The 24,794-nt window shown below is 43.9% G+C and overlaps 2 protein-coding genes across 3 annotated transcripts in view; one reads left to right on the top strand and one right to left on the bottom strand.

Annotated features, from left to right (window-relative positions):
* ide (insulin-degrading enzyme) overlaps window positions 1–15,604 on the bottom strand; it is a 166,214-nt gene extending 150,610 nt beyond the window's left edge. Inside the window, exon 1 of the mRNA XM_055646625.1 lies at window positions 15,505–15,604. The gene's annotated coding sequence lies outside the window, so the exon portion shown is untranslated. The remainder of the gene's footprint in view (window positions 1–15,504) is intronic.
* Window positions 15,605–15,758: 154 nt separating this feature from the next.
* The window catches only part of kif11 (kinesin family member 11), an 80,455-nt gene continuing 71,419 nt past the window's right edge, over window positions 15,759–24,794 (top strand). Inside the window, exons 1-4 of one of the 2 annotated variants that reach the window (XM_055646619.1) lie at window positions 15,759–15,913; window positions 20,930–21,022; window positions 24,316–24,448; window positions 24,543–24,640. In XM_055646619.1, the coding sequence (XP_055502594.1) occupies window positions 20,952–21,022; window positions 24,316–24,448; window positions 24,543–24,640 (302 nt within the window). In that variant the 5' untranslated portion in view covers window positions 15,759–15,913; window positions 20,930–20,951. The remainder of the gene's footprint in view (window positions 15,914–20,929; window positions 21,023–24,315; window positions 24,449–24,542; window positions 24,641–24,794) is intronic. The other variant, XM_055646621.1, reaches the window with a different exon arrangement.

The following is a 24,794-nucleotide window of genomic DNA, read 5'->3' as shown; positions in this document are numbered from 1 at the left end:
CTCATGCACAATCTGAAGAAGGGTTTACGAAAGAACTGCAGGTGCTGATAAATCAAAGGTAGGCACAAAATGCTGCAGAAACTCAGCGAGTGAGGCAGCATCTATGGAGAGATGGAATTGGCGACATTTCGGGTCGATACCCTACAGAAAAAGAAGGGTCTCGATCCAAAACGTCTACCCATTCCTTCTCTCCAGAGATGCTGCCTGTCCTGCTGAGTTACTTCAGCATTTTGTGTCTATCTTCGGTATAATTTTACATTTGAGTCAAAACTTTGGCACCATATCTCCTCAAATCCTTGCCTTGGGCAATTCCATGGAGAAGGGCACAGTCAACGTAAAGGAAGGACTGTGGGAACATAGTGTGCCAGAAGAGATTGAAGGCTGACAGGCGCAGGTGAGATCTGGCTTGAAGGATCACCATCAACAATTTCAGGATCACTGGTCTAAGGATGGTAAGCAAGGCTATTTTTTACAGTCAATGGTTGTTCACCATCCTCTCCTGCAAAACAGGATTCAATAAAACTGTTCATCAGTCAGCATCGGTGGAGGGAATAAATAGATGATGTTTCAGGTCAGGACTCTTCAGAAGTGTTAGTAGGGAGATGCAAGAGACTACAGATGCTGCAAACTGCAGCAATAAACAATCTGCTGGAGGAATTTAACAGATCAGGCAGCATCTGTGAAAGGAAATTGACAGTTGCCATTTGGTGGGAGTTCACAAATTCACAAGTTAGGAGTAGAATTTTGCCATTCGGCCCATCGAGTCTACTCCACCATTCAATCATGGTTGATCGCTGCTTCCTAATCCCATTTTCCTGCTTTCTCCTCAAAACCCTTGACATCCGTTCTAATCAAGAATTTGTCTATCTTTGCCTTAAAAATATCCACAGACTCCACAGCAGCTCTCTGCGACAATGAGATCCACAGATTAACCACCCCCTGACTGAAGAAGTTTCTCCTCACCTCCTTTCTAAAAGAGTGCCCCTTAATTCTGAGGCTATGACCTCTGGTCCTGGACCACAGTGGAAACATCCTTTCCACATCCACTCTATGCCTTTCATTATTCTGTAAGTTTCAATGAAGTTCCCCCTTCAACATGAAAACTCCAGCGAGTAGAGGCCCTGTGCGATCATCATATGCCAAAACCAATCATTCCTGGAATCATTTGGTAAACCTCTTCTGGACCCTCGTCAGAGCCAGCACATCCTTCCTCAGATATGCGGCCAAAATCTGCGGCCTGACCACCTTATAGAGCCTCAGCGTTACTTCTCTGTTTTTGTATTCCAGTCCCCTTGATCTAAATGTTAGCATCAAATTTGCCTTCCTTATTACTGATTCGACTTGCAAATTAACTTTTTGGGACTCCTGCACCAGCATTCCAAAGTCTCTTTTCACCTCCAATTTCTGGATTCTCTCTCCATTTAGAAAATAATCTTACCCTTTATTCTTATTACCAAAATGCATGACTCCGCACTTTGCTATACTGAATTTCATCTGCCACTTCTCGCCCTCTCTCCTAACCTGTCCAAGTCCTTCCGAGTCCTTACTTCCTCTATACTGTCTGCCCCTGCACCTATCTCAGCATCATCTGCAAACTTGACCACAAAGCCTTCAAACCCCTTATCCAAATCATTAACATATAACGTGAAGAGAAGTGGTCCCAGCACCGACCCTTTTGGAACTCCACTGGTCACTGGCAGCCAGCCTGAAAAAGTGCCTTTCATTGAAAACCGTTGTCTTCTGCCATCCAGCCAACCCGCCATCCATGCTACTATCTTCCCTTCCAAACCATGCTCTCATTTTCCCTAGCAGCCAAGCGTGCAGCATCGTATTGAAGGCCTGAAAATCTAGGTAAACAATATCTACAGCCACCCCTCTGCCCTGCTATTAACTTCCTCAAAGAACTCCAGCATTTTCATTAGGCACGATCTTCCCTTCACAAAACCATGCTTACTTCAGCCTATTTTATTGTGAACTTGTAAGTACTGCGTAACCGCATCCTTTATAATCAACTCTAAAATCTTACCAACCAATGAGCTTAGGATAACCGGCCTATAGTTTTTGCTCTTCTGTTTTTCTCCCTTCATGTAAAGCAAGCCTTCATCCGAACTGAACGAGTAGGGGAGGAGATGTTAGTATGTTATAATGTGTTCATCTGATGTGCCTTGCTTGTTTGACAACAGCTGACTGGAAGGTTCATAAGTCACAGGACCAGAATTAGGCCATTCGGCCCCATATTAGTCTACTCTGCCTTCAATCATGGCTGATATATCTGCCCCTCCGTCAACACCATTCTCCTGCCCTCTTCTCGTAGCCTTTGACAGCCTTACTAATCAAGTACCGGTCAATCTCAGCTTTAAAAATACCCAAAGACTTGGCTTCTGCAGCTGGATATGGAAATGAAACTGGCAATTCCACAGGTTCCCCACCCCCCTGGCAAAAAGTAATTCCTCCTCATCTCCTTTCTCTAGGTACATCCTTTTATTCTGATAATGTGCGTTCTGGTCATAGGCTTTCTCACCAGTGGAAACATCCTCGCCACATTCACTCTATTCAGGCTTTTCAATATACGGTAAGCTTCAATGATATGCCCTCTCATCCTTCCAAACTCCATCGAGTACAGGCCCAGAGCCGCCAACCATTTCAGAATAATACTGTTTTAAGCCGATAACTCAACATCATACATTAACCCAATCATTCTCATAAACCTCTGGACCCTCTCCAATGCCAGCACATCCTTCATCAGACATGGAGCCCCAAAATTGCTCACAATACTCCAAAGCAGTCCAACTAATGTCTGATAAAGCCTCAGCATTACATCTCAGCTTTTATATTCTCGTCCTCTAGAAATAAATGCTTACATTTTTAGTTTAGTTTTTTATTATCACATCTACCAAGGTACAGTGAAAAACATTTTGTCGTGTGTGATCCAGTCAGCAAAAAATACTACACATGATCACAATCAAGCCGTCCACAGTGTACGGATATAAGATAATTGTATGACATTTAGTGCAAGATACATCCAGTAAAGTCCAATTAAAGATAGTTTGAAGGTCTTCATTGTGAAAGATGGGAGATCAGGACTGCTCTCTAGTCTAGAGGGTTCATTTGCCTGATAACAGCTAGGAAGAAACAGTCCCTGAATTTGGAGGTATCCATTTTCAAACTCTGTGCCTCTTACCTCATGAGGGGAGAAGAGAGAGTGCCCAGGGTGAGACAATGTGAAGTTTAGATAGAGTGAATGGAAGGGAGATTGGCTTGCGTGATGGCAGTGCCGGATTTACCTAAAGGTTTGGCAGGCTGAAGCCTAGGGCTTCAAAATCAAGAGGGTCTCCGGCCAAGGTGTATAATATTTTTGACACCGTCATAGGTCTTTCTTACATATGCTGTCACAACCCACTGTAATCTCTAAACAACCCTTCAGTAATTTTCCTTGCCCTCCATTTCAGAATAATACTGTTTTAAGCTGATAACTCAACACTAGCACTGGCAATAAATAATCTTTATTTTTAAAAAGTGCAATTTTCCAGCCCCTTATCTCATTGGCCACGCTCGGCTGCACATTGGTGTCAGTCTGGTGGCACCGGGGTCCGGCAAATTTTCACACGTGCTCCAGTAAGCAGCGACGGCGGGTGCAGGATACTTGCAGGCTTCAAAAGTCAAAACTCAGGGGTAAGTAGGAAAGTGCAAAGATATTTGAACTAGGAAGTTGGCAAGGAACAATGCTAGGGGTAGAGCTGATAATTGTTGCTAGAAACCTACTGTGTAGTGCTGTGGCTGCCACTGTCAGGTTAGTGATAAAACTAAGCTTATTTGTAGCATCTTTGTTACCGATAGGAAAAAGCATACTCGTTTTGTACACGGTTTTTGGAAGCAGATTTGATTAAGATTTTGCAATTTTTTGTCCTTTGGAGAAGGAATTGTGAATTGTGGAATTTTAAACACCTGTCATCATCCTTGGCTTTACTCAAATTATTGAAAAACACTCTTCCATCTTCCTCCAGTAGTGGGGTTGGGGGATTGGGAGGGGCGTCACAAGTTGAATAGCCTAGGGCCTCTCTTCATCAAAATCCGGCACTGCGTGATGGTCTGGACTACTTCCACAAGTCTCTGTAATTTCTTGCAGTCTTGGATGGAGCTGTTCTCAAATCATGCAATGATGCATTCTGATGAAATGATTAGGACATCTGCAGAAATTGGTGAGGGTTGTTCGGGGACATGCCAAACTTCCTAAGCCTTCTTGATACATTGGTGTGCTTTCTTGGCCATTACTTCGATGTGGCAGGTCCAGAACAAATTGCTGGTGATATTTTTTCAGAAGAATTTGAAGCTGTGCCACTTTGCTTCCTGAAGTCGATCACAATCTTGTTTTTCTTGCTGGACATTGAGGGCGAAATTTTGTTTTGGTACCAGTTTACAAGGCCCTTCCTGTACTCTATTATTTGTACTGTACTGTCAATATTTGATATCCCGCCCCACTACGGTAGTGTCATCTGCAAATGTTTTAATTGGGTTGGATTTTCACTTGTCTACCGAGTCATGGGTGTATGAGAACTATAGATGGGGGCAGAGAACCAATACGGGGGATTACCATAGAGAATGATTTGTCACCAATCCTCGATGATTGCGGTCTGTTCGTCAGGAAGTAGAGGATCCAGTTGCAAAGTCAAGTGATGATTCTGAGGTCCACGAGTTTGCAGATGAGCTTGGATAGGATATTGGTATTGAAACCAGAGCTGTAGTCTATGTATAGGAGTCTGACATAGGTGTCTTTCTTATTCTAATTACATCTGGTTCCAGGGATGAATTGGGGTCAAAGAAAGAGCGTTCACGTTGCAGCCCTGTTTTCACCAATCTTTCCACCACCACACACGAGAAGCACAAAACATTGTATGCAGATGCCGTGAAGTGTGTTCAGCTCTGGCTGAACAACTTCTAATCTTGTGTGTGGACTCGATAAGAAGAAGAAGGGATGAAGTACGATCAGGGAGACGGCATCAGCCGTGGACCTGTTGTGGCTGTAGGTGAATTGCAGTGGATCACGGTTGCTTGGTAGACTGTATGTAATATGTTCCATAACCAGTCTGTCAAAGAATTTCATGGTGGTGGATGTCAAGGCCTCTTGTTTGAATCTTCCCTACTCTCAGTGGGAAAAGCTTATCCACGTCAACTCTGTCTATCCCTCTCATCATTTTAAAGACCTCTATCAAGTCCCCCCTTAACTTTCTGCGCTCCAAAGAATAAAGACCTAACTTGTTCAACTCTGTAACTTGTTGCTGAAACCCAGGCAACATTCTCTGTAAACTCTGTGCCGTTTTTTTTGATCTATAGCTCGTTTTTTTTCCATAATAGCGTCATTAAACTGTGTTTTTTTTTGTGTTTTTTTTTTTTTTTTTTTTTTTTTTTTTTTTTTTTTTTTTTTTTTTTTGTTTCTGTTTTTTTTTTTTTTTTTTTTTTTTTTTTTTTTTTTTTTTCTTATACTAAAACCAGAAACCCAGGCAACATTCTGTAACATTTAAAATATCCAGGCTACATTCTAGTAATCTCCTCTGTACTCTCTCTATTTTGTTGACATCTATATCTGTATACTTTTAAAACTGTGTGTGCGCGTGTGTCAGATTTGGCCTTTGGTTCCATGGTCTATCAAAACCACACGCAAAAACTCAGACATTTTTTTACATTTCGCTAGCCATTTCACTTTTACATTCACTAAGCCACTCCTCATTACATTTATACATTTTTCTGTGCACATTTTTAATAAAGTCCTCCCCACCCCCACTCACCTCCTGCTGGCCACCGACCATAACGGCTGCTGTCACCTGGCTCTCCTCCAGTGACGCCGACATTTTTCACATTTCGCTGGCGATTTTTGCTGCTGCCGCCCAGCTCTCCTTTACTTCCCTCTCCTCCCCCCCCCCCTTCCCCTCTTCCTCTCCTTCCCCCACCCCTCTCTACCGCCCTCACCCACCCTTCCCCCCCTCTACTACTCCCTTCCCCTACCCGTCTCCCCCTTCACCCTCCCCACTCTGCTCCCCTCCCCATCTCCCCCCTCTCTCCCCTTCTCACTCTCCCCTCCCCCCCCGCTCACCCACCCATCTTCTCCTCCTCCCCTCCACCCCTTCTCCCTCTGTCTCTTGCCCTTCTGTCTCTGCCCCTCTCTCTGTCTCTCCCCATTCTCTCTCTGCCCTCACTCTCTACACACCCCCCTTATGATTGCGTCAGTGTTCTGGGACCAGGAAAAATCTTCGGAAATATGCACGCCCAGGAATTTGAAGCTCTTGACCCTTTCCACCATTTTCCCGTTGATATAAATGGGACTGTGGGTCCCCATCCTAGCCCTTCCAAAGTCCACAATCAGTTCCTTGGTTTCTCTGGTGTTGAGAGCCACGTTATTGTGCTGGCACCATTTGGTCAGTCGGTCGATCTCACTTATATACTCTGACTCGTCTCCATCAGTGTTACGTCCCTGTGATAAGAGGGACGGGAAGGCACCTACAACTCTTGCTCGCTTCACAACTCGAATGTGGACCAACCCAAAGCTGACGGTGAAGACAAAGATAGCAGTCTACAACGCCTGTGTCAACAGCATGTTGTTGTACGGCCGTGAGACATGGACTACATATGCCAGACAGGAGAGAAGACTCACCATCCATCTTAGATATTCCTTCCGCTGGCCTTCCCAGTGTGTACACTCTACTCGGGCAGCACAGACTGCGGTGGCTGGGCCATGTCCACTGCATGGAGGATGTCCACAGCATGGAGGAAAAAGACATCCTCTATGGAGAGCTGACATCTGGGAGGAGAACCATTGGCCTCCCCCAGCTACGTTACAAGGATGTCTGCAAGGGAGATAAGAAGGCGCTCGACATCGATGTGGAGTCCTGGGAGAGCCTTGCAGCTGACCGCACGAGGTGGAGAGGTACCCTGAACCAACATCTCAAAACAGGGGAAGAGAAACTAATGAACGCAGCGGCAGACAAGCGGGCATGCAGAAAGGAGCGCAGCAACTTCAACAAACCAGAGACCACACACAAATGTGACCTTTGCGACAGAGACTGTCACTCCAGCATTGGTCTCTTAAGCCACAAGTGACGCTGCTCTAGGCGAGGTTTTGGAGCAAGCAGCCAACAAATAGGATGCATCACCCAAGGTCAGTCATGGCCGAGGGGGGCCTACTACTAGGGCATTATATTTGAGTCGCTTATTTTTCTTTCTAAGGGTTAAAATCAATAAAATATGGCAAACCAGGCAGTTCACTTACTCCAACTCAGTTTGCTGCCTTTGAGGAAGGAAACTTTCCTTTAACACTTACCCCACTTTAAATTGATAAGTCCTTAGCATTAAATGGCCAACTGAGGGAATGGCCTTCAGAATTTCAAAACAATGAAATTGCCTCTTAAACTGACATTCTGCTCATTCATCATCTCACCGGGGTCAAGGAAAGAGCGTTCACGTCACGGCCCTGTTTTCACCAATCTTTCCACCACCACGCACAAGTATTGTATTGTATTCAAATTTATTGTCATTGTCTCAATTTGAGACAACGAAATGAATTTCCCTTACAGGCAGTATCATAAAAAAAAATATTGAAGGCCTGAAAATCTAGGTAAACAATATCTACAGCCACCCCTCTGCCCTGCTATTAACTTCCTCAAAGAACTCCAGCATTTTCATTAGGCACGATCTTCCCTTCACAAAACCATGCTTACTTCAGCCTATTTTATTGTGAACTTGTAAGTACTGCGTAACCGCATCCTTTATAATCAACTCTAAAATCTTACCAACCAATGAGCTTAGGATAACCGGCCTATAGTTTTTGCTCTTCTGTTTTTCTCCCTTCATGTAAAGCAAGCCTTCATCCGAACTGAACGAGTAGGGGAGGAGATGTTAGTATGTTATAATGTGTTCATCTGATGTGCCTTGCTTGTTTGACAACAGCTGACTGGAAGGTTCATAAGTCACAGGACCAGAATTAGGCCATTCGGCCCCATATTAGTCTACTCTGCCTTCAATCATGGCTGATATATCTGCCCCTCCGTCAACACCATTCTCCTGCCCTCTTCTCGTAGCCTTTGACAGCCTTACTAATCAAGTACCGGTCAATCTCAGCTTTAAAAATACCCAAAGACTTGGCTTCTGCAGCTGGATATGGAAATGAAACTGGCAATTCCACAGGTTCCCCACCCCCTGGCAAAAAGTAATTCCTCCTCATCTCCTTTCTCTAGGTACATCCTTTTATTCTGATAATGTGCGTTCTGGTCATAGGCTTTCTCACCAGTGGAAACATCCTCGCCACATTCACTCTATTCAGGCTTTTCAATATACGGTAAGCTTCAATGATATGCCCTCTCATCCTTCCAAACTCCATCGAGTACAGGCCCAGAGCCGCAAACCATTTCAGAATAATACTGTTTTAAGCCGATAACTCAACATCATACATTAACCCAATCATTCTCATAAACCTCTGGACCCTCTCCAATGCCAGCACATCCTTCATCAGACATGGAGCCCCAAAATTGCTCACAATACTCCAAAGCAGTCCAACTAATGTCTGATAAAGCCTCAGCATTACATCTCAGCTTTTATATTCTCGTCCTCTAGAAATAAATGCTTACATTTTTAGTTTAGTTTTTTATTATCACATCTACCAAGGTACAGTGAAAAACATTTTGTCGTGTGTGATCCAGTCAGCAAAAAATACTACACATGATCACAATCAAGCCGTCCACAGTGTACGGATATAAGATAATTGTATGACATTTAGTGCAAGATACATCCAGTAAAGTCCAATTAAAGATAGTTTGAAGGTCTTCATTGTGAAAGATGGGAGATCAGGACTGCTCTCTAGTCTAGAGGGTTCATTTGCCTGATAACAGCTAGGAAGAAACAGTCCCTGAATTTGGAGGTATCCATTTTCAAACTCTGTGCCTCTTACCTCATGAGGGGAGAAGAGAGAGTGCCCAGGGTGAGACAATGTGAAGTTTAGATAGAGTGAATGGAAGGGAGATTGGCTTGCGTGATGGCAGTGCCGGATTTACCTAAAGGTTTGGCAGGCTGAAGCCTAGGGCTTCAAAATCAAGAGGGTCTCCGGCCAAGGTGTATAATATTTTTGACACCGTCATAGGTCTTTCTCACATATGCTGTCACAACCCACTGTAATCTCTAAACAACCCTTCAGTAATTTTCCTTGCCCTCCATTTCAGAATAATACTGTTTTAAGCCGATAACTCAACACTAGCACTGGCAATAAATAATCTTTATTTTTAAAAAGTGCAATTTTCCAGCCCCTTATCTCATTGGCCACGCTCGGCTGCACATTGGTGTCAGTCTGGTGGCACCGGGGTCCGGCAAATTTTCACACGTGCTCCAGTAAGCAGCGACGGCGGGTGCAGGATACTTGCAGGCTTCAAAAGTCAAAACTCAGGGGTAAGTAGGAAAGTGCAAAGATATTTGAACTAGGAAGTTGGCAAGGAACAATGCTAGGGGTAGAGCTGATAATTGTTGCTAGAAACCTACTGTGTAGTGCTGTGGCTGCCACTGTCAGGTTAGTGATAAAACTAAGCTTATTTGTAGCATCTTTGTTACCGATAGGAAAAAGCATACTCGTTTTGTACACGGTTTTTGGAAGCAGATTTGATTAAGATTTTGCAATTTTTTGTCCTTTGGAGAAGGAATTGTGAATTGTGGAATTTTAAACACCTGTCATCATCCTTGGCTTTACTCAAATTATTGAAAAACACTCTTCCATCTTCCTCCAGTAGTGGGGTTGGGGGATTGGGAGGGGCGTCACAAGTTGAATAGCCTAGGGCCTCTCTTCATCAAAATCCGGCACTGCGTGATGGTCTGGACTACTTCCACAAGTCTCTGTAATTTCTTGCAGTCTTGGATGGAGCTGTTCTCAAATCATGCAATGATGCATTCTGATGAAATGATTAGGACATCAGCAGAAATTGGTGAGGGTTGTTCGGGGACATGCCAAACTTCCTAAGCCTTCTTGATACATTGGTGTGCTTTCTTGGCCATTACTTCGATGTGGCAGGTCCAGAACAAATTGCTGGTGATATTTTTTCAGAAGAATTTGAAGCTGTGCCACTTTGCTTCCTGAAGTCGATCACAATCTTGTTTTTCTTGCTGGACATTGAGGGCGAAATTTTGTTTTGGTACCAGTTTACAAGGCCCTTCCTGTACTCTATTATTTGTACTGTACTGTCAATATTTGATATCCCGCCCACTACGGTAGTGTCATCTGCAAATGTTTTAATTGGGTTGGATTTTCACTTGTCTACCGAGTCATGGGTGTATGAGAACTATAGATGGGGGCAGAGAACCAATACGGGGGATTACCATAGAGAATGATTTGTCACCAATCCTCGATGATTGCGGTCTGTTCGTCAGGAAGTAGAGGATCCAGTTGCAAAGTCAAGTGATGATTCTGAGGTCCACGAGTTTGCAGATGAGCTTGGATAGGATATTGGTATTGAAACCAGAGCTGTAGTCTATGTATAGGAGTCTGACATAGGTGTCTTTCTTATTCTAATTACATCTGGTTCCAGGGATGAATTGGGGTCAAAGAAAGAGCGTTCACGTTGCAGCCCTGTTTTCACCAATCTTTCCACCACCACACACGAGAAGCACAAAACATTGTATGCAGATGCCGTGAAGTGTGTTCAGCTCTGGCTGAACAACTTCTAATCTTGTGTGTGGACTCGATAAGAAGAAGAAGGGATGAAGTACGATCAGGGAGACGGCATCAGCCGTGGACCTGTTGTGGCTGTAGGTGAATTGCAGTGGATCACGGTTGCTTGGTAGACTGTATGTAATATGTTCCATAACCAGTCTGTCAAAGAATTTCATGGTGGTGGATGTCAAGGCCTCTTGTTTGAATCTTCCCTACTCTCAGTGGGAAAAGCTTATCCACGTCAACTCTGTCTATCCCTCTCATCATTTTAAAGACCTCTATCAAGTCCCCCCTTAACTTTCTGCGCTCCAAAGAATAAAGACCTAACTTGTTCAACCTTTCTCTGTAACTTAGTTGCTGAAACCCAGGCAACATTCTAGTAAATCTCCTCTGTACTCTCTCTATTTTGTTGACATCTATATCTGTATACTTTTAAAACTGTGTGTGCGCGTGTGTCAGATTTGGCCTTTGGTTCCATGGTCTATCAAAACCACACGCAAAAACTCAGAGATTTTTTTACATTTCGCTAGCCATTTCACTTTTACATTCACTAAGCCACTCCTCATTACATTTATACATTTTTCTGTGCACATTTTTAATAAAGTCCTCCCCACCCCCACTCACCTCCTGCTGGCCACAGACCATAACGGCTGCTGTCACCTGGCTCTCCTCCAAAAACGCCGACATTTTTCACATTTCGCTGGCGATTTTTGCTGCTGCCGCCCAGCTCTCCTTTACTTCCCCTCTCCTCCCCCCCCCCCTTCCCCTCTTCCTCTCCTTCCCCCCCACCCCCTCTCTACCGCCCTCACCCACCCTTCCCCCCCTCTACTACTCCCTTCCCCTACCCGTCTCCCCCTTCACCCTCCCCACTCTGCTCCCCTCCCCATCTCCCCCTCTCTCCCCTTCTCACTCTCCCCTCCTCCCCCGCTCACCCACCCATCTTCTCCTCCTCCCCTCCACCCCTTCTCCCTCTGTCTCTTGCCCTTCTGTCTCTGCCCCTCTCTCTGTCTCTCCCCCTTCTCTCTCTGCCCTCACTCTCTACACACCCCCCTTATGATTGCGTCAGTGTTCTGGGACCAGGAACAATCTTCGGAAATATGCACGCCCAGGAATTTGCAGCTCTTGACCCTTTCCACCATTTTCCCGTTGATATAAATGGGACTGTGGGTCCCCATCCTAGCCCTTCCAAAGTCCACAATCAGTTCCTTGGTTTCTCTGGTGTTGAGAGCCACGTTATTGTGCTGGCACCATTTGGTCAGTCGGTCGATCTCACTTATATACTCTGACTCGTCTCCATCAGTGTTACGTCCCTGTGATAAGAGGGACGGGAAGGCACCTACAACTCTTGCTCGCTTCACAACTCGAATGTGGACCAACCCAAAGCTGACGGTGAAGACAAAGATAGCAGTCTACAACGCCTGTGTCAACAGCATGTTGTTGTACGGCCGTGAGACATGGACTACATATGCCAGACAGGAGAGAAGACTCACCTTCCATCTTAGATATTCCTTCCGCTGGCCTTCCCAGTGTGTACACTCTACTCGGGCAGCACAGACTGCGGTGGCTGGGCCATGTCCACTGCATGGAGGATGTCCACAGCATGGAGGAAAAAGACATCCTCTATGGAGAGCTGACATCTGGGAGGAGAACCATTGGCCTCCCCCAGCTACGTTACAAGGATGTCTGCAAGGGAGATAAGAAGGCGCTCGACATCGATGTGGAGTCCTGGGAGAGCCTTGCAGCTGACCGCACGAGGTGGAGAGGTACCCTGAACCAACATCTCAAAACAGGGGAAGAGAAACTAATGAACGCAGCGGCAGACAAGCGGGCATGCAGAAAGGAGCGCAGCAACTTCAACAAACCAGAGACCACACACAAATGTGACCTTTGCGACAGAGACTGTCACTCCAGCATTGGTCTCTTAAGCCACAAGTGACGCTGCTCTAGGCGAGGTTTGGAGCAAGCAGCCAACAAATAGGATGCATCACCCAAGGTCAGTCATGGCCGAGGGGGGCCTACTACTAGGGCATTATATTTGAGTCGCTTATTTTTCTTTCTAAGGGTTAAAATCAATAAAATATGGCAAACCAGGCAGTTCACTTACTCCAACTCAGTTTGCTGCCTTTGAGGAAGGAAACTTTCCTTTAACACTTACCCCACTTTAAATTGATAAGTCCTTAGCATTAAATGGCCAACTGAGGGAATGGCCTTCAGAATTTCAAAACAATGAAATTGCCTCTTAAACTGACATTCTGCTCATTCATCATCTCACCGGGGTCAAGGAAAGAGCGTTCACGTCACGGCCCTGTTTTCACCAATCTTTCCACCACCACGCACAAGTATTGTATTGTATTCAAATTTATTGTCATTGTCTCAATTTGAGACAACGAAATGAATTTCCCTTACAGGCAGTATCATAAAAAAAAATCACAAAAAAATAAAAATCACAAAAAAAAAATAATAATAAATAAATAATAAAACATTAAAAATAAAATTGAAATTTAATTAAAAAAAAGCACAAATACAGAAGTCCACGACACAACATAACATAAATGGCACCAAGGTGAGGATGGCACCATAGTCCAGCCAGCCTCCCCTCCGTGTTCATCCGTGGTCGGGGCCAACCGAGCACCCGTAGTCGCCGCCCCGGGTGGCCCGATGTTCAGGCCCTCATGCCGGGCTGGTGGAACGCCGACGCCGAACCCCGACGGTGAGCATCCTCCTCCTCAGCGGCCCGGACCTCCTGATCAGCCGCCTCCCGCTGCCGGAGTCTGCAGCTGCTGAGTCCGCAGGCTGAGCCGGGCAGAGTCACAGGACCCCGCGCTGTCCATCAGCGCCGCCCGCGTTGGGAGCTCCGCAAACCGCAGCTCCATGATGTCGGTGCAGCAGGTCCAGCACTCCGGGCTCCAGACGGCGACCCCCGGTAAGGCATCGCCAGCCCCGCGATGTTGCAGCGCTGTCCCGCCTCTGCTGGAGCTCCGGTCGATCCCGGCAGGAAGGCCGCGCCAATCCAGGTAGGTAGGCCGCTGTGGGCAGATACCATTGTATGCAGATGCCGCCTGGCTGAACAACTTCTAATCTTGTGTGTGGACTCGATATGAAGATGATCATCTCACCCTTAATGAATTACAATAGCATTGAATTTATGCAGATCACCGCCCATACTCATTAATAGCATGGGCAATTAACCTAAATTTACTTTTAGGAGTGTGAATTTGTTAGTCAGAAGCATCTACTTTCCATGAATAAGCATGGATGGATCTGTAAATCGGACACACAGATGTTTGGTCTGCTCAATCTCACCTTAGGTTTACCATTTCATTCTTCCCTTGTCTGTGGGCGGTCACGGTGGCACAGTGGTAGAAACCCGGGTTCGATCCCTACCACGGGGGTGCGAAGTTTGGACGGATCTTCGATTTCCTCCCATACTCCAAAGACGTACAGGTGTGTAGGTTAATTGGCTTGGCGAATGTAAAAAATGTCCCTAGTGGGTGTAGGATAGTGTTAATGTGTGGAGATCGTTGGTCGGTGCAGCGAAGGGCCTGTTTCCGCGCTGTATCTCTAAATTTTAGAGATACAGTCTAATCTAAACTAAACTAAAATTAAGGCCTACCTTTGATATTACTTTTAATTGCCTCCTTTTATTGTGAATTTCTTAATTTTGCAATTGTCATTTATTTTCTTTATTTTAAAAAAAAACTATACATTTGCTCTTTGCTAATAGGGAGTTATTTGCTCTTTGTTAATAGGGAAGTTTCACGGCAGTCGGGTCACGACCCATGACCCGTACCGTTGCTACGCTACTCCAACTGGAGTACACGCGATGAACTGCAGGTAAGCACTGACCATTGTTTCCAGCGTAGCGGGCCCGTTAAAACCCGCCTAAATTGTCAATTTTTTCGCTGTAAATAATTATGGAGATCGGGATAAGCGTGAGAGACATTTAGCCTACTTCAGAATTCCAAAAGTGAGGAGAAATGATGGTAGGTAGAAGCGAGAGCTGAAGGGACAACAGCCAGAGTGCTTAGCGAACATTGGCCGTTTGCTCACTGCATTTCATCAACTAAGGCATTATTTATGTTTTTTCTTGATTCCTTTGGCATCTAAAATGTTTCAGAAGTGATAAATCTGGCTGTAAATTTTTTTAAATCGCCCATGGTTCTCAAGTGGGTTTTTACATACAAAAAAAAACGCCTCTGAAGCAAAATGTACAGCCAGATTTATCACTTCTGAGACTTTTTAGATACCAAAGGAATCAAGAAAAAACACAAATAATGACTTACTGTTGTTGAAATGCAGTGAGCAAACGCGATAATTCCCAATATTTTCAATTTCGATATCTGCCCAGCCAATGTTCGCCAAGCACTTTAGCTGTTGTTGTCCCTTCAGCTCTCGCTTCTCTTTACCTTCATTTCGCTTCACTTTTGGAATTCTGAAGATGGGTACATGTCTCTCACGCTTACCCCGACTTCCACAATTTTTTACAGCGCAAAAATTGAAAATTGTGGCGGTTTTTAACAGGTAGGAAAGTACGCGTTTCTTGCATTAATAACATATACCGGAAGTTACGGATATATTGAGCGGCTCTGTGCGTCAAGCCCTATGACCCAGTGACCTTACGTGCAACCCCTCTATACCGCTCACGTGAGTTTATAAAACTTTAAATGTATTCCATTACATACCACTTGCAAGCGTCAACTTAATTCAGAAATTGAATATTTCATTAATTCGGAAAGTGAATATAAGTAATACTTTATAAAATATTTCCCCAAAAGGAAATAAAGATTACATAAATAAATCATGGCAATGAAAGGGAATTCTCGTACCTTATGGTCCATCATGAGGCACATTAGACTGGATGTTTTTTTTTAATTCCAAAGGGCTGCATGATGTGTATATGCCGATTACAAGGGGGCTTCCGGGTTAAATACTGCCTTACCAAGATGGCTACCAGAAAGCTCCATTTTAATTCGCGCAGCTCGCTAGGTCTTCCCGGCATGCTTCGCGAGCACTGACCAATCGGAAAGGAGGGGGACAGTGGCGAAGTCTGATTGGACACCCCTTACGGAAGCGCGATTTTTGAATCTGTCGCTGAGGTTGGTCGCCGCTGCCGCTGCCGCAGCGTTGTCCGTGAGTCGGGATTACTTATCGTGAGTGGGTGCCAACTTTGGTGGCGAGGAAATCATTTCTGCACATTTTCTTCAAGGGGGGGGGAAGCTGATAATTTTCGTTTTGGTAAGTTTAATTTTGTTCCGTGTGACCGACAGCGAGCTCTCGGTGTGGTTGGAGATATGGAGTTCATGACCGCCTTTTTATCTGTTTAAATAAATCACTGGTAAATTTGTACATCGTCTGAGGGCAGTGGAGTGAGTTTCACAAATTTTAAGGCTTTCTCTGACCAGGCTTCCTCGCCCTTTTATGATATTGTGACAGTATTCTTAGCCACAACTTTTTAAAGGTACCGTTTTCTTTTTCAAAACAAAATGTCCCACGTTGGAGCCAGCGAGTAAAAGTTACTAATCCAAACTTTCAATTTGTCTGGCCGCCCACCGTCGCTCCATAATACATATTACTGAGCTGTAGTGTATCCATGGGTAACATTTGGATAGTTTAAAAATCCGATCATTATAATTGGTATCTGAAACTGGAATCTGAAGATTTTAAAACAGTGATAACTTTTCTATTTCCCAATGGCGGTAAACTTCCGTTTTAGAAACGGGTTCCTGGTTGGTGAGATGTTAAATGCCATTTCTTGGCAGTTTATGATTTTTGTTATTGTTCTGCTCTCTGCCGTCTGTAGAACCAGAGTGTCTGCATCTTTTAAACGAAGTTTTTTATTCCCGTTTTTTGAGGAAGATGTTACTCTTGAAAAATTGAACATTTAGTTTTAACTTCGTGACAACTGCCAACAGCGTTTTTTTTTAAATCGGACAGAATGTGTTATGGTTCAAATTGTTTCTAGCAATCTCTGTGGGCATCTTTAAAATATAGATTTTCTACATTGTGCAATGTACCTACGTAGTATTCTGCAATCGGGTCCACTTTTAGGCTGCATGTTTAGGCGAGGGGAAATACAGGTTAGAAAATGGTTAGCGAAAGCAGAACGACTTGGACTAGGAATGTTACAAAATTTTGAGATTTAATAAATCAAGCCTGTAATTTATCCCATCAGATTAAGCATAAAAATAACTTTAATTTGATACCTAATTCGCTTTCATATCTACAGTATTAAAAAAAGTTATAGTAATTTTCATACTCGGAAATTAGCATCTTGTTCCCCATTGCTTTTCCATTGACTTAACACAAAAGCTGTGATCGAGGACGGTCAAAAGCCCATAACTTTCTTAAAAATTAAGAGAACTGAATGACATTTTCAGTTATTATAGATTGAAGCATTCTGAAACAAGTATGAAACACCTTACTTGGATGACCAGAAATTAAAACATATAATTAGTTAGTTATTTAATTGTAGCTAATTACAAAATTGACCTTTGTGACAGAAATAGTAATAAACACCGAGACTGCCTTGAAAATTAAAAAATGTGCTATTCTCAAGATCAGAACGTAGACACAAAATGTTTGCGTAATTTACCGGTCATAATCTACCTTTTTCATCAGTCCATTCATTTACCTGCTCTGGTTCCTTTACCTGCTCTGGTTCCTATACCTGCCACTAGCTTAAGCCTTCCCGATCTCAGATTCAATTTTAATTGTCATTGTCAGTGTACAGTACATAGACAACGAAATGCATTTAGCATCTCCCTGGAAGAGCGACATAGCAAATGATTTGAATAAATAATAATAAGTGTCCGGGGGGGGGTGGTGATTGGCAGTCACCGAGGTACGTTGTTGAGTAGAGTGACAGCCGCTGGAAAGAAGCTGTTCCTCGACCTGCTGGTTCGGCAACGGAGAGACCTGTAGCGCCTCCCGGATGGTAGGAGGGTAAACAGTCCATGGTTGGGGTGAGAGCAGTCCTTGGCGATGCTGAGCGCCCTCCGCAGACAGCGCTTGCTTTGGACAGACTCAATGGAGGGGAGCGAGGAACCGGTGATGCGTTGGGCAATTTTCACCACCCTCTGCAATGCCTTCCGGTCGGAGACAGAGCAGTTGCCATACCATACTGTGATGCAGTTGGTAAGGATGCTCTCGATGGTGCAGCGGTAGAAGTTCACCAGGATCTGAGGAGACAGATGGACCTTCTTCAGTCTCCTCAGGAAGAAGAGACGCTGATGAGCCTTCTTGATCAGAGTCATAGAGGTATTGTGGGTCCAAGAGAGGTAATCGGAGATGTTGACTCCCAGGAACCTGAAGCTAGAAACACGTTCCACCTCCGTCCCGTTAATGTGGATGGGGGTGTGCGTGCCGCCTCTGGACTTCCTGAAGTCTACAATGAGCTCCTTGGTCTTCTTGGAGTTAAGGGCCAGGTTGTTGTCAGCGCACCATGCTGCTAAGTGCTGAACCTCCTCCCTGTAGGCCAGCTCATCGTTGTTGCTGATGAGGCCAATCACCGTTGTATCATCTGCATACTTGATATATCTGATCTGCAAGGATATTGATACCTCTCCAGTTCAGGTGCAACCCATGCCCCTTGTACAGGTCACCTCTGCCCCAGAAGAGATCCCAAAGGTCTGTATATCTGAAAACCTGCCATCATCTCCTCAGTCCGGCACACATCCATTACACAAAAAGCTGGAGTAGCTCAGCGGGTCAGAGAAACATAGGAAATAGGTGCAGGAGGAGGCCATTCGGCCCTTCGAGCCAGCATCGCCATTCATTGTGATCATGGCTGATCGTCCCCAATCAATAACCCGTGCCTATAGACTGCATTGCTGAAGAAAAGGTATAGGTGATGTTTTGGGTCAAGCAGGATACGTCACCTATTCCTTTTCTCCAGAGATGCTCTCAGACCTGCTGAGTTACTCCAGCTTTTTGTGTCTATCCTTTAGGCCAGCATCTGCAGTTCCTCCCGACACATCTATTACACTCTCCTTTTCCTAATCTCACTAGTACGTGGTATCTGGAGATTGCCCCCCCCCCCCCCCCCCCCCCCCATAAACTAATTGCTCTATCTGCCTTCACCTGTCCCCGCTGTGCCTCAGAGCCAGGCCTGATGCTATAGATCTGACTGCTGTTGTCATACTTCCCAACAGTATCCAAAAGGATTTGCTTGTTTTGGATGGAATGGCTGCAGGAAATTCCTGCACTCTCTGCCTACTCCCTTTCCTAGTGGCCCACCATCTACTTTATTGCGGCACCTTAGGTGTGAACAATTTGCAATAACCTATCCGCAACACTCTAAGAGACCATAGGTGTCCCATTCCTCTCTACCACCCATCCACAACAAGACAGCTTTGAATAGTTTGTCTGAGCTTATGTTATCTCCACCTATCCTTTGAATGGCCAAAGAATATAAACGGGTAGGAATGGGCAATTCTGTTGTCGTGCAAAATTGTGCATTGTGATTTACTATTACTTCATTTCTTCCATCTAACAGTGATAGACTCTTTATTTAGCACCGATTAATGTATTTTGTTGATTCAGTGTCTCGTCCACCCTTTCCTCTCCTGTTAAGTCGAGGCATAAACTATCTCGGAGATAGGAACAAAATGCTGGAGTAACACATCGGGCAGGACAGGCAGCATCACTGGAGAAAAGGAATGGGTGACGTTTCGGGTTGAGACTGGATCTCAAACCGAAACGTCACCCGTTCCTTCTCTCCAGCGATGCTGCCTGTCCCGCTGAGTTATTCCAGCATTTGTGTCTATCTTCAGTTTAAAGCAGCATCTGCAGTTCCCTCCCTACACAACCATCTCAGAGCTTTGGTGTCAAGGTTGTGCATGGAAGATTGCCCTTTTGACTAAAACACAAGTCATTGAGGGCCTCCTGCCGTCAGTTGATGTCTGTAATGATGAGGGTCTAAATGGAATAGATTATTGATGCCAGCAGTCGTAATATCTGAAGATTAAGTCGAGGACTCGATTAATTTGAAGTTTTTTGTATGATCAGGAATGTATCTTCCCCGCATCTCAGAAAAAAAGCAGCATTGGAACACAATTTTGTACATGTTGCAACTGGAATTTGTTTAGTGTAATTGCTGATTTGCATGTTATCCATCTATAAAACTTTTTCTTTATTTTTTTAAATTATTTTGCCCAATATCAGCAATTTCATCTCCTAGCTATGCCAAGGTCTATTATTGTATTTAAATAACACGCCCAGGCATTTAATTAATTTTACTTACAGCCATGATGTGGATCATGGCCCTCATTGTTCCATGAGCCATCAAATTCCAGAATCCATTTTTGACCCTGAACTAGCACGCAAGCTAGTTGCTATTTTTGTATTTGGTGTTAAACTGAATTAATGCCAAACCTCCAGCTACCAGTATTGGAAAACATATTCCTAATAGACACAAAGCTGGACTAACTCAGCGGGACAGGCAGGATATCTGGAGAGATGGAATTGGTGATGTTTTGGGTCGAGACCCTTCTTTGGTTTAAACCAGCATTTGCAGTTCCTCCTTACATATATTCCTAATAACCTTTTTTCCCCTGACATTTCAAAGTCAAACTTTTAGTCCATTTATTTAATTAACATCCAAATTGCGGTATATTTTTTGTCTACAAATAAACACAAATATTTCCACAAATCTCTCATTCAAATCAAAATTAGCAGTGAGCAACAGCCAGAATGTTGATTATTTCTGTGAGGTTCCTCTGATGGTTGGACTCTATTCAGATCTGTTATCATTAATAACTAACCTCTGACAAACATCAATGGTTACATTTGTATTGTGCTTTGTTCATGCTCTGGTCCAGCATTGGGACATTTATCCTGTTTGAGAGCTCCATCAGATCTGATGCCATGCCTTTGCTTAACATCGCACAATGTCTTTGTCCAAAATAATCTCTCAATCTTGAAGCTCCTGATATTTCTCGAATCAACTGTCCTCTGTGGAAATTATTTCTGTTGTCATTTATATGGAAAGGTCTAGCCCAAGCTTTTGCAACCCTTCATTATTTTAATTGTTCCCTATTAACTGAAAAAATCTCGATTGAATCTTTAAATACAAAGGGGATTGTATAAACAACATTTTCTTTAACCTGCTAAGAGATTTAAAAGATAACAAGCTTGCAGTAGTAAAAAGTGTCTATACATTGTTGCCCAACATGTGTAACGTCAACAAATTGTGTATATTTATGAAATATGAGAACTTTAAAATATTTTTAAATTAATTTTTCTTTCTCCCAGGTTGTTGTAAACGAAAACTAAAATGTCATTCCAAAACTCTTCAAATAAGAAAGATGAAAAGGCCAAGAATATCCAGGTGGTTGTGCGATGCCGGTAAGTCTGGTTATTTATCTTCAGCAGATCACGAGATAAACAAATGCGTTCAGCCATTGCTGCTGTTATTGGGCAATCTTAGGATAATGTCCAAATTGTCTCCAGTCACTGAGTTGAATTTCAATGCGGCAAGCCCATTTTACTGAGTTGGGTTTGGTTTGGCGGACAAAAATTGAGAGCAGTTTCCGGGTCATTTGAAAGACAAAATGCCTGAGTAACAGGGCCGCCTCCGCATCTCTGGAGAACATGGATGGGTGACGTTTCGGGTTGAGTGAGAACAAGTTCTGCCAGGTGGAAAGGGGTGTTAGTGGAGGGACATTTTGTGTCTCTTTTCGAGGAAGAAATGGAGGACCTTGAGACCTTCCTGGTGGGGAATGGAGTTGTATAAGGACTGGACGTTAATGGTAAAGATGAGATTATGTCATTAAAGGGTGCGTGAGATGTCTCGGATGTAGGTGGGACGGGATTGGGCATGAGGGATAGGATGGAATCAAGGTTTGTGGAGATGAGTTCAGTGCGGCAGGAGCCAGGTCAGTCCTGTTTGTGGATTTTGGGTCGGAGGTAGAAGCAGGCGGTGTGGGCGGGGGAGATGATAAGGTTGGAGGCTGTGGAGGGGAGATCACGTCAGGTGATGAGTTAAGAAACAGTTGGGAAGGTGATGGCCTGGTGTCTGTGGGCCATGGTCAAGGGGTGGTTGGGAGGAGGTGTCCAAGAGTTGGTGCCTGGCCTCAGCATGGAAACGGTCAACTTGCCAGTCTACAACAGCACCTCTCTTGTCGGTGGGTTTAATAACCATATTTGGATTGTTGCGAAGAGGTTAAAGATTGAGGTGGATAAGACCTTTGATGTTGTGCCGTCATTGGAAATAAAAAATCTATTCCTTTTTTCATTTAGACCTTCCAAGAAACAAGGCATTGAAGTGAATTTGAGTTATATGAACAAGCTATCAAGTTTGATCTGAATTTGTTATTCCTCATGGGTCAAAGCTAATGGCTACAATTAGTCCTGAGATTTCTAGACCAGACAGGACTAAGATCAGTGTGATCTAGAATATACATCGTACACCTTTCTGATTATGTAGTGCCCTTACTGTTAATAATCTGTAGTCTGTTTCTAACAAAGCCACTGCTGCAGACTAAAGTTGATGGAGTCGCATTGTAATGCAAGTCTCTTGCTCGCATCACCTTGACCTGAAGCTGGTGGTAAAATGGTTAAAATAAAGATAATTTGAAAATCGCAGGTCAGTGCCTTTTGGAAAAGGGAGAAGGGAAAGTTCCACTGGTATCGGGGAAAGCAAATGTTAATCGAGTTTTGTTTATATGGGTTGTGAGATGATGAATTAATCCTTCCCATCTGTAGCAATCAATGTGGTATTCTTTTGACTGGCTATGTAGAAATTGGGACAAAGATGGGATATTGTCCTTCTTCTTTTTGTGTCTTTGAAGCTGGTTGGTTATATGAGTTTCCCATTCCTTTATACAGTTCTTTACGTTTTTATTGAACACTGCAAGATCCTTTGGGCTGCACTGGTTGGGTAGTAGGGGGCAGACAAGGCAGTGCTGCATTGTATGGTCCTCTTCTCCACATTCACAGGTGGTTTGGCCAGTTTCATAGCCCCATCTGGCCATGGCAGCTTTTGATCGCCCTGTTCCTGTTCTCAGGCGGTTGAGTGTCTTCCACTGGACCCATGGTGCTTCTGAGCCCGGAGGGAGGGCTTCAGAAGGAGGGATACCCATGTCAGTAGGAGGGGGGTCGTCCTCAAGCCTTTTTGTCCATAGTTGGAGTCTGGTTTCTTCCTGTGATGCTATTAGGGGCTGGACATGGCTGAGAAAGCTTCTCCTGGACTTCAGCCATTGGGCCGGGGGTACACGTCCGTAGAGGAGGTGGCGTTCATCACTAGTGGCCTTGGTCATCTCTACTCGGCTGGCGACTTCACGTCTCACATCGGCTGGGGCAATGCCAGCGAGGAGGTGCAGGTTGTTTATGTTGGTGGGCTTCAAGCAGCCAGTGATTGAGCGGCAGGTGTTATTCAACGCTGGGTCTAGTTTCTTGGCATGGGATGATCTCTCCCAAACAGGACACGCATACTCCACAGAGGAGTAGCACAGGGCCAGAGCAGTAGATCTTAATGTGTGTGCTGTGGCTCCCCATTTGGAGTTGGTCAGCTTCCGGAGGATGTTATTTCGGGAGTTAACTTTCAGTTTGGTGTTTTTGACGTGTTCCTTATAGGCGATCCAGTGTTACACCGAGGTAGACAGGGTTGGTGCGGTGCTCAAAAGGTGTTCCAGACCATGTGATGTTAAGGGGTCTGTTTGCTTCCCGGTTCCTGAGATGGAATGAGCAGGCTTGGGTCTTCGCAGGGTTTGCGTGTAGGTGGTTGCGCTCGTAGTAGAGGTGTAGCTCATCTAGGGCTGAGGGATATTGTCCTGTCTGGGCATTTTATCACAGGGTTTCAAGAGGGTAAATCTTTATATTTGATCCTCACATGCTGGTTTATTTATTTATTTATTTAAAAATATTTTTATTAGAAGTGATGTACAATAATACAAGACGTGAATAACATATTACATTTCATGTGCAACTTCTTATTTTAAATTTAATAGTAGAAAAAAAAGGTAAGAAAAGCAAGAAATATATATAGAGAGAGAGAGGAAGTATTGTGTAGCTCGAAAAGGAAAAGCAGAGGTGATGTGAACTAAGCAAAAAGAAAAACAATAGGAGAGAGAAAAGAGAGAAGAAAAAAAAGAGAAAGAAATTGAAAGGGATATGCCTCCTTCATATCTTTACCCACCTCTCACCCGGTTCTGAAAAACTTAATTTCTATGGTTGTGTTGCACCACATGCTTGTAATAGATCGATAAATGGAGACCAAATCTTTAAGAACTCGCATGTTTAATCATGCAGTTAAATGCATGACAAGATTGTATTTAACTTTACATGTACACAGGTAAAATGTATTTTTATTTCTGCTTTCTCATTTCTCCTGATTTCCAATGCTAAGTTTTAAAATCCTAGCATTGGCAGAGGCATAAAATTAGAGTACATTTGCTTTCAAAAGTGGATAACTGGAGACGGACTGGGTGTTCTATTGTGTTTTGCTTCAGCAGTCTTTGTGTGCTATCTTTTATTACAGTGTTGTGTGGTGGTATCTTAGGGCTCCTGTCTTCCAGAGTCTGGACGGCAATTGTATTGAGCGCAACTAATCTTTTTTTTTTAATACGTGTGTATCTATTCTAAAGAACTTGACCAACGCAAATACTGGAATGTTGTTGAACACGTGATTTTCTCCCTAGGCCTCTCAGTTTATCTGAACGCAAAGCAAACGCCTCCAACGTGGTTGATTGTGATCCAGTCAGAAAAGAAGTTGCAGTGCGTAGCTCTGTGCCGGGGAGTGAAAAAGCTGCCAAAAAATACACCTTTGACATGGTACGAAACCTTGGTGCTTGCTTCATGCAGAAATTGAGGGAATATGGAGATGTTAAAATGATATCTGAATATATTTTGTTTTTTATTAATTCAGGTCTTTGGACCAGCAGCAAAGCAAATTGATGTCTACAAAAGCGTGGTGTATCCCATCCTACATGAAGTAATCATGGGGTATAACTGTACTATTTTTGCGTAAGTTCAAAACATTTTAAAGTGGAAATTGTTAAATTATATTTTTCTACTCCAAATTATGGTTTTCTATGTCAAATTATAGGATTCTCTAGTATTAAGTCCATCTTGCCATGATCAGTGTTAATTTTTACATTGCAAAAAAATTACTTCTTAA

This window comes from Leucoraja erinacea, chromosome 15, assembly GCF_028641065.1.
Source record: "Leucoraja erinacea ecotype New England chromosome 15, Leri_hhj_1, whole genome shotgun sequence".
Taxonomy (NCBI): domain Eukaryota; kingdom Metazoa; phylum Chordata; class Chondrichthyes; order Rajiformes; family Rajidae; genus Leucoraja; species Leucoraja erinaceus.
This window is presented reverse-complemented; position numbering and strand designations above follow the sequence as displayed.